We start from the raw sequence: 13,828 nt of genomic DNA on the forward strand, positions 1-13,828 counted from the left end.
CCTTCTCATTTCTCTCAGGTGCATGGTAATATGCCATAACCCATTTTGCCCTATTTTTTCATTTTAACCCAACTAATACACCAACAGGCTTTGCTGCCAAATTGCAGCAGCTGTGGTTTGGTGGAAAGCTAGGTTCCAAAGTCGCAATATAATAGCGATTTATTTCATCCAGTTCAAACGTGACTCTTGTGATTGATGAAACTTTATTTCCTAGGTAGTTACTAAATTTAGACTTTTTTTAGTTTTAAACACAGACTCATAGTATTTTGAAAACACAAATAGGCATTTTTAATATATATATATATATATATATATATATATATATATATATATAGATACAGCCCAGAGAATCGTCGGCTGCTCTCTGCCCAGTCTGGAGGACATTGCCTGCTCTCGCTACCTCAGCAGAGCAGAAAACATCATCAAGGACTTTTCTCACCCCGGCCACCATCTCTTCAACCTGCTGCCTTCCGGCAAGCGCTACAGGTCACACAAAGCAAAAACGAACAGACTCAGAGACAGTTTCTTCCCCACAGCCATTACCACCCTAAACAGACACCGCACAAAAAACTGAAAACTGTTGCAAAAAAACTACCTCACACGTATGTAAAATGGTACTCACGTACATGCTGTCTGCACTATGTTTGTTCACTGCTCAAACAGACACCGCACAAAAAAAAAAACCTGAAAACTCGTGCCAACACTACCTCATACGAATATAATGTTACTCATGTCTTGTTCTTGCACATGTCGACTGCACTACGTTTAATGCTCAAATTGCACAATGTCTGACCATTTCCTGTTTCTGCACTATGATGTCTACAGGGATGTGATTTGACCAAAGTGAAATTATCTGAAAATTAGCGGGGGGGGGGGGGGGGGGGGTGATTGCTAGCTGGGGGGGGGGGAAACCAGGTAGGACCAGGGCAGTGCCCTGGTGGGGGGAAAAGTGGGGCGAAGCCCCCCCCCGGAGCTCATGGGTTTTTTTAAGTACTTTCAATGCACTCAGATGACAAAGAAATAGACAAGACAACAGCATAAATTTTCAATGTATATTGAACTATCCCATATAAAATTACAGTTTAAGTCAACTCAAAATCAGTCACATTAAAAAACATTTCCCCAACGCCACTATCTTAATTGTAAAGAAGATGGTTCCAGTGGCAAGGGAGACCCTAGACGACCGGCATCTTTCTACAACTGCAGGCGGCTAACGGGATCCAGGTCTGTAGGAAACCGCCTCAAAGCGTGCCGCCACCAGCTTTTGGGATCACTCTTAGTCTGGACTCTACCCTTCGACCTGTTCGGCTTGGGTAACCCTACCAGGAGTACGAGACTCCCGCCGACATAGCTCTGGGGGTCATGGAGACGCGCAAAGTGCCCCACCACGATAAGGTGGTGATCCGTCGGGACACAGCTAAATCCATTCACATGACCCAAACACTACTTCCTCCTAGACTTCATTGCTTTGGAATGGGTCTTTCTAGCCTGCTTCTGTGCAGCTTTGATGGTTCTTCTTGAGGCAGCCTTGCTCATTTGGGTGTCCTGTTTCACAGCAAGTTCTGTTCGTTTTGCAGACAACATAGCTGCTTCTGCATCCTTCTCCTCCCTGTACCTTTTGGAGGATGTCCTCAGATTTAGGCACAGTATGGACTGCACAGGATCCATCAGAATGTCTTTCCTTCCAAAATGGCTGACAGAGGTGGTATTTCTTGCTCTTAGGGCATATTTTACAGTCTGGATAGAACTGTATGTGGCTATGTCCATTCTGCATGCTTTGGGGTTCAGGACATCACCCATGACACTAAAAGCCCCCTCTACTTGCGGCCCATGGAAGCAACTCATGAGAGCCTTCACCATCTTGGCCAGGGTTGGGTATCTTCCAACAGCAAAGACTTGGGCCCACCAACGATCCAGTGCAATTGCCTTCCCCTCTGAGTCCAAAGGTGTTGGCAACTCACTGTCCAACTGGTATTCTCTCACCTCGAGATCATAGTTCCCCAGCTCTGACTCATCAAGGACATTGGTGACCAACGACGACAGCTTCTTCAGTTGGTTTAAAGTTGAGCTGTGTCCTCTGGCAAGTGGGTCAATGGCAGAGGCTGCTCTCAGAAGCTTGCTGTTCATGGGCAACTTTTTCTGAAGGTACAGACCACATGCCAGATATGCTGCCTTGGCTTTGGCTTTGAACTTGAACACAACTGACGACTTGTTAGAAGAATCCATCAGTTTGCTGGTGACACCACCATAGAAAATATCATTTTCTCGGAGTTGGTTGGCTTTGTTGTTCAGTTCAATTTCTGTCAGTTTACAGCCTTGAAGGGACTCTGGCTTTAGGAAACAGGACAAGAACTTCTTGAAGAAGGACACTTGCTTGTCGTTCAGCTTGTGGATCATTGGCGTTTTCGTCTCAAAGGTGATCACATAGTTCTTCAGCAAGGGCAGAACTGCTGTGTACAGGTTGAGGGTGAGAAGCGTATCCAATCTTGTGAAGAATATCTTCTCATAGATCCTCTGCTTCCTCTTCCTTCCTTCCTCAGTCATGTTCTTTTGGCCTAAAGCTGATTGTATGTCTTTGAGTTTGGCTTTGACTTCTCTTGAAAGATCCTTCTTGTGGTAGATGGCCATGATGGTGGGAAGATAGAGTTCTTTATCTCCTCTGCCAAGAAATGCATAGTAGAAGATGGTAAAGACATCCATGAGGCGTAAGGTGGACATTGAAACATTATAGTTTGAAAGCCATCGATGGCTGACAAATCTCTCTGGCATGGTGAAGGTGATGCCTGTCAGAAAGCAAATTTCTTGAAGAGCTTCCTTCAGATCGGTTGACCACTTGAAATCGTTGAAGAGATCATTATGGAGTCCTTCAATCTTGTACTCAAATGGCTTGCAAAAATGCTTAGAGGCGTTGTGGATGTGGTGGCAGGTATCCCCATCTATGTCAAGGAGATGTGGTGCTGGTCCCTCTCGCAAACGCGTCTCAACTCCAGATTTGGAACCCCGCATCACTGCACATGAGTCCATCAACACAGACACCAAATTGCTCCAGGGAATATTGTTCTTGGTCATGAGGGCTGAGAGTTCATCAAAGAGAGATTTGCCGTCAACTTTAACAACACTCAAAGATGCTAAATGTTCCACCACAACAGACTTTGTCGACGGGGAGAAATAGCTGACGAGAACACACAGGACACGGTGTAGATTGTTGCTGGTGGACTCATCAATGTTCATTGAAAAGTGGGAGGATCTTAAGTTTGTTAAAGTCTCATCAAGCATAGTATGGGCAAGGCCATACTTTGTTTTGTAGGATGCACTGGTTCTATCCATGGACAGTCCATTCAGAGCTTTTGGATCCCTTGCCAGTTCCTTTGACAGTGTGATGAGCTTTGGGGCCATGGTGAACGGAAGAGAATTTTCGGCCAGCACTCCCAACAGCATTGCCTGAAGAATAAAAGAAATTTAACAATAATCAGTAAACAATTAAATAATTTAAATAATTATTTGAATTATAATCCAAAATGTCATGCGACCAAAGTAAATAAAAAAGGATTTAGTCTAAACTTTCATGCACATTCACATGTCAGAGTATTTATTATGGTGACAAAAAAATGTTGAAAATTAGCTACAAACCATTGGAAATAATATTTACCATGCAATAAATCATTTAATCAATCATTCTTAATACATAATGGATAACAAAAACATAAAATACCTCATGCAGCAAGCTCTGATAAAAACACAATCATGCATTCGACTAAGATCATCTCTGTAACTGCATACATCAAGACACTCAACATCTTGAAACCTAAAAAGTGCAAACATGCAGCATTCATTTGAGTTTGTGTCAATGATTAACCATGTTATTAATATTAAGTAAATTATGTACCATAATAATATCGTGGCCATTAAGAAAATCAATGGTAGAATATCATACAAGTACTTAATTTAAAAAATATAAATACTGACAATAGTTTTGATTACTATTAGGCTTAATAATATTTTTAAATTTCCTAAATCATATTTTAAATGTAATAATTTATTTCTTTAATAGCAGCGTATCCAAGTATTTGATAAATGAAAGTACAATAAGTATAGGCCCTACAGTAAAGTGTTGGTGTAATGTACACATGAAAATCTATTATTGTAATTGTTAAATATTTATGGCCATTTTTATTATGTTATAATATTTTCGAAAAAAATGGGAAAACTGTCAAATAAATTTGAAAAGTTTACCACCTACCTCAAAATTCACGACTCTATCAGCAACTGGTACAGGTTGTTGGGGTGGATCACGTCTCTTTATTACCGCTTCCGATTGTGATGTCAATAAGGGATGGAGGCCGTAAAGTTTTGGAGTTTTCGTTTGGGCACCGAAACTTCCAGCGATGGAATAATTTGTCGTTCTTGACTGGAGTTCTTTCACGTGTTTTTTGCTCTTTGCGTGACTTTCAAGAGCTTTGAAACCTCTCCCACCATAGTCGATGGTATCATGACACCAAATGCAAAGTGCTTTCCCGGCACGATCGATCTTCCGAATAAAGTCATTGAACAAATTCGTCACAGTCTTCTTTCCAACATTCGTAGATAATTCCTTCTCCAACCAGTCCCATCGAAACTTGTTTTTTACAATCTTATCAATTTCTTTAGCTCGCGGAGCATCTTTGCGTTCGATCACGGACATCTTTCTTTAAACACCCGGCAAAAACGTGTGAGAAATGAACAATGGCACACTCCTATAACAAGCGCGTTTATTGGTCAACACGAGACTTCAACCAATCGCAAGTACGTTTCATTTCAGTTACGGAAACACTCAAATGGCATGCTGTCGAGACGAAATCGTTTTTTTTTTACCAATTAAAACACCGGAAATTTTAAAATTTTATTTTTGGAGATAAAAAAAGCGGAATTCCGCGAATTAGCGGAAAAATCACATCCCTGTGTCTATGTTTGCACCAATGCATATGCTGACTATTTTTGCACTATGATGACTTTGCACCAAATGCAATATTGCACAACCGTTACGATACCAACGTTATCACGACAACCCTGTATGTAACATCCCACATGCCGACATTTCTTGTGTAAATACCATGTAAATTATAACTATAGCCTTATCCCCCTTGTCTTATAACATTATCTTCTCTGTTTCTTTATCTTCTTGCTGATACCTCACTATGAATGTGTAAAACTGGAGTGTCATGCCCAATTTCGTTGTCACAATATGTTAGCCCATTTGTAACAATGACAATAAAGGTATATTCTATTCTATTCTATATATATATAGATATATATATATAATTGAATGTACACAGAGCAGCACGGCAGTGCAGTGGTTAGAGCGTGTGCAGCACAGTTCTGAGGTCATGGATTCAAATCCAGCTACCAGCCTTCCTATGTGGAGTTTGCATGTTCTCCCCGTGCTTGGGTGGGTTTCCTCCGGGCACTCCGGTTTCCTCCCACATTCCAAAAACATGCATTATCAGGTTATTCAGCCGGTCCTAATTGTCCCTAGGTGTGAATGAGCGAGTGAGTGGTCTGTCCCTGTGTGCCCTGCGACTGGCTGGCAACCAGTTTAGGGTGTCCCCTGCCCACTGCCCGAAGATAACTGGGATGGGCTCCAACACCCCCGCGACCCTACTGAGGATAAGCGGTGCAGATATTGGATGGATGGATTGATGGATGAATATACACATTTTTTAAATGAAATGATGACACCAATAGTCACACTTTCCATAGTAGGGATACTGCCTATCCAAACATTGGAATATTTGCCTAACTCCAAATGTTTTCCCAACAGCAGGATTTCCTTCAGTATTTGATAAACCAGGTGGGCCACCACCATTTTGTTGTCCAGCCCACCAAGTTAACAATGAATAGCAGAGTCCAACAAACAAACTCCCTCATCCAATTGCTAACACCACTGCTTTTGCACGCAAATAGGATTATAAGCCATCTCACTGAGTGACGAATAGGATTCAGCCTATTCCCTTAATAACGACCAACTGCCCTCGAGCCGTATTGATACCAAAAAGTCCAAAGTCCTTGCTAGTCTTAAATTTCATAGCTGGTACTACATAAATAAGATGCTACAACATGCATGAAACCGTTTTTAATTTGACCTCACAATTACCCACGCCCAACGCCTAAATAAAGACTGTTGTCGAAAATAAAATGGAAGAATAAAGCCGGTTTATTAACTTAAGAAAATGTGTCACGCCATATCCATTTCAACAACACGAGCTAGTGTAGTGATGCTTATTTCTCCGGATTATGAATATACAGTAACAACTTTCCATAGTAAATCCAGCTCAGTGTTACATTTGGTGTTTACAGATTCAGGCCGATTCTCTGCACAAAACTGAAACAGAGAAGAGACTGCAGTCTTTGTTATGAAAATGACAGCTCAAGGACAGAGCCAAGAGAGGATACAAAGACATTCTGTCAGGGACTATAATCAACAGTTTTGTATTTTTTAATTCAAAAAATTAAAAAAATGACAAAAACAACTTGACAAATAATAATATTAGATTTATTTTTTTCCTAACCAAATCCATTAATTGGCCATTTTACGTAAATTGTACGTCCAAAAATATGTACGCTAAAGAAAAACACGCTCCCCTGCTTACGACTATTCTTTGAATTACGAAAAACGGTATATACGATCATTTTTATCGGGATGTCTAAAAATATCTGGACATTGCTGTAAGTTAGATTTGTATTGTGTGCACCTTTTTTCGAGTACAGGACATTACTGTAGTGCTTCTTTCCGCTGCTACCGGTGTGTGGTGGCGCTGTGAGAGGTCACCCAGCATCCACCTCGAAGAAGAAATCCACTTGCTCTTCCTAGTTTCGTGTGTAAACATTCTATACCGTCTTTGTCTATTCTAGCTTCAGCACTGTAAGAACTTTTGACATTTTTAATGTTTAATATCTCATGCATCCATTCAAGTATGGTTGGTGGTAAGTGTAAAGAAAAGGCAAGCCGTTTCATTTGAAATAAAAGTGAAATATGGAAGCTTGATGCTGTTGAGAAAATGGTTGGATCGCTTTTTTTCGGCCACTTTTTACCCAATGAGGAGGAAGTCGCATAGCTGTTGAAGCTCATCGTCCAAAAGTAGGTTAGTAAGTAACTTAACTTTATTCATCTTTACAGAGAATATCATTTAATGAAATGTTTATTTTTTAGTACAAAACAATACAGGTTACGTATACAAGCCTCAAACATACTTATATAAACCTTAAAAGTACAAAATATATCACTGAAGCAACTCAAGAACAAATTCAACTTAAGAACGATCATCTGGAACCGTTCGTAAGTAGGGCAGCGTCTGTACTATAGAGAGTAGCAAATTGGTCATTTGATTTTATGGCTAATTGAGAATTTTTAAGATATAAAAACATGGGCATCCCCAAAATACACTAAAAGCAGTATTGGTAACATGTGAAAGTGAGTAAGCGATGATGTGGCAGCGATCTTGTGACTTTCACAGAACAGCAAGTCATTCATAAAAGAAGCACATGACTTCATCAGCCGCACATATACTTGCAAAAAAATAACGCAGATTATGACCACTGACAAATGTGTTTCAGGTATTTTGCAAAATCCTTATGGATTACTTCGCAATCCAGATATGAACCAAAATTAAACCACACAATAAACACAGAGTATGTACATGAAGCTGCCTGACAATTAAGACAAAGCGAATTTGAATCATAAGCATCACCTCCTACCTGAGCATGGTTGTGACTGTGCCAATGTTTCCTTTGGGCACTGGAGCCCCTTTCAACGCTGCTGCTCTGGACACCCTCATCCCCTAAGAATAACGGACCACTAGATTTACACAACATGATACATGTCAGGTGATTGCGACACGAGCACCAGGCATGGAGCGGCAGGCTTACAATGTGCTTCTGACTGCCTCTCGCTCCCTTGTTTACAACCGTCTTAACTCTGGCTGTCAAAATGGCCATTTTTCTTTTCTATATTAAGGGGTTCAGTACAGGGAAAAGCAAAACACAACCAAAGGAAACTGAGGTTGTTGGGGCTAAATGAGCTTTACGGAATTTTGAACTTTGTTACTCGTTGCCGCCATCTACTGGCTTGTGCCATCATTGCAGCAGCAGTATGCTCATGCATAGTGCGCGTGCAAATATTTGCAGTACTTAGGTGCGATTGAATACTCTTCTTTTTTGCGGTTTGGGTTGATGTTTGGACTCAATTTGAAGCAGGAATTTTCTTCCCATTAAATTTTCGTACTACATTGAAAAATATAAACATGCAAGGACAAGCATGATGTCATTCTCCAGCACTTCCCCCAAGCCTAATTTTGCGAACCTAATCTGTCCCGGCCTGGACAGCTCTGCTAAAAGTAAGATTAAAGTCAGATAGGTGCAATGGAAAATAAAGCTTAAGGACTGTTGAGGTTGGGCATTGTTAACACGCACTTAATAGAAAAAAATTTTTACTTTCAACTTTTTATTTCATAACTTTGACAGTGTTTGACACTAAACCCAACTGTCATTGTAGACGTGTAGGCATTGTTTTGACGCTGGGCTAGAGAGTTTTGACGCTGGGCTAGAGAGTGCGCATTTGTTTTTTTGCCCAAGTAGCTACATATAAACCTGCTGTCAAATTCCTTCCAACAAGTATCTGCCTCATTTATAAATCAGGTGCACTGGTAACTTTCAAAAATCAAATGATGCCCAAAAGACAAAAAATTAAGCACCCCTTTACCATAAATTCTGCGCAAACATTTGCTCCATTGATTAACAGTTTGTGTGGTTAACACTTTCCAGCTAGGAGAGGTGCTGCCTCCTTAGGCCTGACAGTTAAATGCTGCTTCTCCAGCTGTGCCTCTTCTTGTATGTCAAGTATCTTTGTGTATTGAGAGAAGCCAAGTATACATTTAAATACAGGAATCCCTCATTTTACGCGGCTTATGTTTCAAAAAGGTCCCGCAACAGTCAAAGCCGCTAAGTAGAAACCTGTTTTAGTTGTATGTAGTTTGTGCAGCCGTTTGAGACTTGTGATAAGGGCTACACAAATAAATGACTTGACTTGAGCACCTCACTAATCCTTGCCCAACAACATGAAAAGATAAATTGCAATGTAAAGATAGAAACTTTCTTAGTCAGAAAGCAAATAGCAGAGCACCTGACTACCAGCATATTTACACCATTCGCCTTTGTTGACAGATTCCCATGAAGTGCATTTGCATTCTAGTTATTTCACGAGTGCAGTCGGGGTAATGATCATGTTTCCGGGTTATCGAGTGGCGGCAGTTTTGTGTTGCTCACGTTGTCGCGACAACGAGATAGATTCACATTCCTGCTATATCAGAATTCTGGATTAAGATTTTTCACCTTGAACAGCTGAAAAGTTTCAGGGAAGTATCTCGGACGATTGTGCCGCTCGCAATTGTTAATCGTCGCGCTGCTGCCGACCGCCGGTTAAGGAGCAACCCCTCATTGGATGCTAAGACACTGCTCGACTTCCGACTTCTCACAAGTAAGTATGGGTTGCTGTAAAGATTGCTCCCGCTAGAGGGCTGTGTCCGTGAGCTAGAGCAGTTTAAAAGGAAAATGTTAGGTGCCGCGGACACCACTGCTAGCGAGGGTTGTGGTAAACCTGCTAGTCCAGTTAGCATTAGCCCTAAGCGGCTTGCTCACCTCGGTGAGCCAATCCATACACATAATAAGTTCAGCCCCCTACCTAGTCCTACTCCACCCCGGTCTAATGGCTCCCGCCCTGGTTATAGGTGTCTCCATCACCCGTAACATAAAGCTTAGCACCCCGGCCACGGTTATGTGTATTTCTGGGGCCAGAGCACCCGACATTGAGGCTATTTGAGGGAGCTGACATCCAAACCTAGACAACAGGACAGGGCTAGCTACACCGATATAGTCATTCACGTCGGCCTTAATAAATAGAATTTACTTTTATTGTCATTCTTTGTAACCATGCACACAGAACGAAATGTCGATACACCTAATCTGAGATTACAAAGAAAAATATTGCCAAAGATGAGTCCGCATAGAGCAGGGGTCGGGAACCTATGGCTCACGAGCCAGATGTGGCTCTTTTGATGATAATATATGGCTCGCTAATCTGAGGTTGGGGTTTAAAAAAAATGATCTTTTGTTTAAATCCATCCATCGATTTTCTACTGCTCGTGTCTTGTGCAGAGTTCCGGTTGCATGAGCGATTGTCTATTATTTTAATTGGATGATAATACCCTACGTTGGCCAATACTGGGCCGTTGCTGGGGGCAAAGGTACACGCCCCCTTTTGCGCCCCTTGGCACTTGGCTGTTGGTCATTAGCTCAAAGCTAACCCTTCGACAGAGAAGATGGCGAAACAAAAAAAAAGATGATGAATATTGTACATTTCAGGACGAATGGACCGAAGAATTTGCCTTTGTGGAGAGGTATGCCTAATTTGCAATGACAAAATTGTATCGATGAAACGGTTGAATGTAAAGCGGCACTTCGACACATGCCATGCTGCCTTTGCATTGAAGATGTGGATGAACAAGTTCAAATCACTGAATGAAGAGTTGGAAATAATTGCACGACAGAAAGCGGAGTTGGCGAGCAAGTACATGTGGACAGAAATGAACAAACTTCAACCCGAAGACGAGCTGATTCTCAAAACTTGGACTGCGCTTCCAGTCACATACCACACACTGAGGCGTGTGAGCATTGGTGTATTGACAATGTTTGGATCGACGTATTCATGTGAGCAGTCATTTTCACATCTCAAAAACATCCAAGTCCAACCTACCATCACGTTTAACGGATGAAAGCCTCAATGCCTGCATGAAGCTTAAACTCACCAAGTACCAACCAAACTACAAAACCATCAGCAAATCCATGTAGCAACAGAAGTCGCATTAATGGTGAGTATTATAACAACATTATTTAAAATAATAATAAGAAGCTTTTTATGCTCACATTTAATTGAATTCAGTCTTAAAACATATTATATGGCTTTCACTGAAACAAATTTCCAAAAATTGTGCTTTTATGGCTCTCTCAGTCAAAAAGGTTCCCGACCCCTGGCATAGAGTAATTGCCTTTGGCCCCTTGCCTGCGAGGGGCAATGATGAGAGGTTTAGCAGATTAGTCTCGCTCAACCAGTGGCTGGCAAGTTTCTATAATACCAATAATAAGAATTGTGTTATTAAACATTTGGCAATATTATTTCAATGTTTTGATTTGCTTGCTTTACTCAAAATACTTGTTTGATATCACTCTTCCTACAAGTTGACACTTTTATGGTATGAATTAATCTGTCGATTAACAATGCACCAAAGTCTCTGCATTTATATTGTGTTGTGACATGACCACGCTTCCCACAGTCACATGCACACACAAACATCAGGATTATGATTGAGGCAAGCCTCACATGACACACTGAGTTATGCAAGTATTTTTGCCGTTTGGGAACCAGAGACACATCGAATGGGTTGCAAGACGCAGAGTCATGTCAATCACAGGAAAATTGCATCTCATGCTATTTACGGTGAAGCTTCCTAAACGGTTTGTGGGGAAATGTGGGAGCACACTCAAAAGACAATCTTTGGGATGGTCTCTGCTCCGTGACATGAACAGTATGCCAAACGGGGCTCTTATGCTTTCGCGAAGAAAATGGGAGAGGTCAGAGCCAGATGTCAACAAGGCCCAGCTAGTATTCTGTAGGGAGGCAGGGCTTTGTGTTGTTCATAATATAACAGTTTGTTAAAGTGATGATAGCAAGAGAAGTCACCAGAATCAAACATCATATTTTTGAGTGAATTATGTAACAGAAAATAGTAAAAACAACAAAAACAATCCCAAACAATAATTACCATATTTTCCGCACTACAAGGCCATTGGAATACAAGTGGTGGCTGGGTGGTTGGCTAGCCTTAACCACTAGGGTCGTAGGTGTATATCTAGTGCTGTGTCATGGGAAATAACAGCCTGGTGGAACCATTCCCACTTCAAACAAATGTTTTCACCCGGTCTCGAACCGGGGCCCTTTTGCGCGTTAGGTAAATGTGCTAACCACTATGTATACATATATATATATATATATATACACACAAACATATATATACACAAACATATATATATATATATATATATATATATCTCATCTCATTAGCTGCACCGCTTATCCTCAGTAGGGTAGCGGGGGTGCTGGAGCCCATCCCAGGCAATCAACGGGCAGTGGGCAGGGGACATCATGAACTGGTTGCCAGCCAATCGCTCGCTCATTCACACCTAGGGACAATTTGGACCGGCCAATCCACCTGAAATGCATGTCTTTGGAATGTGGGAGGAAACCGGAGTGCCCGGAGGAAACCCAAACAAGCAAGAGGAGAACATACAAACTCCGCACAAGAAGTCCGGTAGCTGGATTTGAACCCACACAGGAGGTTCCCAAAACCTTAGATCTGTGCCACACACGCGCTAAACACAGCTCAGTGTACTATCTCCCGGATATTGCAATGTTTCCAACTCTGAAGGTGTTCTAATTCAATTTAAAAGGTATTTGAGCACATTACGCCTGTTCCATGCTTGGTTTCAAAAGACCACTGGTAAAAACAGACTCCAGCTTCTGGCTGTCATGGCAATTGAAAAATATGTGCTTGACCAAGTACAACGCCAAAATGTAGCTGACAAGTTCGCAGCCCAAAAGGTCAGGCAACACAGCTTAATCCATAAAGTGTAGGGTGAAATTAAAAAGTGCTGATTAGAATGCATCATTGTTTAATAGGTTCCACGGTTCTTCCCCTTTATGTGTACTCTATAAGAGCTAAATGAATAAAAACTGTGCATTGTGTAGTGCTGTAATAGTGTTTCTGCGAACCGAAAGGGGTAACGTGATGTTCCCACATGGGAAGTGATACTACTGAATAGTGTTGAATGATCTTGAATCACTTTAAATGAAAAGGAGTAAGACATTCAACTAGCCAGAAATTAGCAAGTGCTCAGCACCCCCAAAGCTCTGAATTTAAAATCGCTCCCAGTTCAACCAAGAAATAAAACTGCACCTGCAACCAACTGATGTTCTCAACCGCTGGCACTTTGCGCGTGGACCGTAGTGACGTCGCGATCCAAGATTTAGGCACTGGGTGCACTTTGAACCCATTCTCCTTCCTACTGTAAGCCACTCATCGTGAACTGATAACAAAAAAGCCACGCGACACAAATACTCGCGTAGTAGCGGTGTCGAAAAAAGAGACACCGTCCAAAAGTGTCACACGGAGCCTTTTTTAAGACTTGACTGTCGATAAACACGCTAGCTTTAGGTTTCCCCAGCTAGCTGCTAGCTTTCGCCAAGTAGGCTGAAAAGCGTCGCCCGCTCGCTTGGATACATCACACGCATTAAACACAACACGCCTGATCTCAAATAATCGCCATGAAGCGAAAATCAACTCTTGGAATGTTTTAAGAAATATAAACGCCATTGCTTTACTCGGAAACGCCACACGCGTGCACATGAGCTACCTGAAAGCTGGCCCCTCTTTGTTGCATCTCTGCGGAGAAGGCGAAAAGGCGATCTTCTTGTTGAAAAGTTTCTGAAAGAGAGTCGGGGGCATTTTGTAACGAGAAGGGGGGGGGGGGGGCAGGGTCTCTATTCCCTTTTTTTCCTTTTCAAATTGACGAGCGAGTCTTGAACCCTGTAACTGTCTCCGTGCGTGTCATAGTCATATGACAGACATTAGTCACGGGAGCTACTTGGAAACAGACCTACCCCTACGTTATTCTGATTGGGCGAGCGGCCATATGGATTATTTGATTGGCTGATTATATTTGGACCACGCACCACGTGGTAGGC

General features: G+C 41.8%; 2 protein-coding genes across 4 annotated transcripts in view; both read right to left on the bottom strand.

The window, feature by feature from the left end:
* Nucleotides 1–13,746, bottom strand: part of fnip1 (folliculin interacting protein 1) — a 114,619-nt gene extending 100,873 nt beyond the window's left edge. For 2 of the 3 annotated variants that reach the window (XM_088321259.1, XM_088321257.1), the window contains exon 1: nt 13,041–13,415. In XM_088321259.1, coding sequence (XP_088177385.1) covers nt 13,041–13,138 — 98 coding nt within the window. In that variant the 5' untranslated portion in view covers nt 13,139–13,415. Of the gene's footprint in view, nt 1–13,040; nt 13,416–13,497 lie in introns of those variants that run through there. The other variant, XM_088321258.1, reaches the window with a different exon arrangement.
* LOC148349841 (uncharacterized) lies at nt 926–4,938 on the bottom strand. The gene is made up of 2 exons (XM_088321295.1): nt 4,241–4,938; nt 926–3,441 (listed from the first exon to the last, which is right to left on the bottom strand). Exons 1-2 carry the CDS (start codon nt 4,679–4,681, stop codon nt 1,444–1,446), a joined length of 2,439 nt encoding a protein of 812 aa, XP_088177421.1. The 5' UTR covers nt 4,682–4,938; the 3' UTR covers nt 926–1,443.
* Nucleotides 13,747–13,828: the final 82 nt, after the last annotated feature.

This window comes from Urocampus carinirostris, chromosome 17 (genome assembly GCF_059441175.1).
Source record: "Urocampus carinirostris isolate Australia breed hairy pipefish chromosome 17, RoL_Ucar_1.0, whole genome shotgun sequence".
Lineage (NCBI taxonomy): Eukaryota > Metazoa > Chordata > Actinopteri > Syngnathiformes > Syngnathidae > Urocampus > Urocampus carinirostris.

Bases quoted from the DNA above. Each gene is read 5' to 3' on its own strand.
- LOC148349841 (XM_088321295.1), bottom strand. From the start codon at position 4,681: ATGTCCGTGATCGAACGCAAAGATGCTCCGCGAGCTAAAGAAATTGAT. The intron at 3,442-4,240 runs GTAGGTGGTAAA...TTTATTCTTCAG, and splicing joins ATAGAGTCGTGAATTTTGAG to GCAATGCTGTTGGGAGTGCT.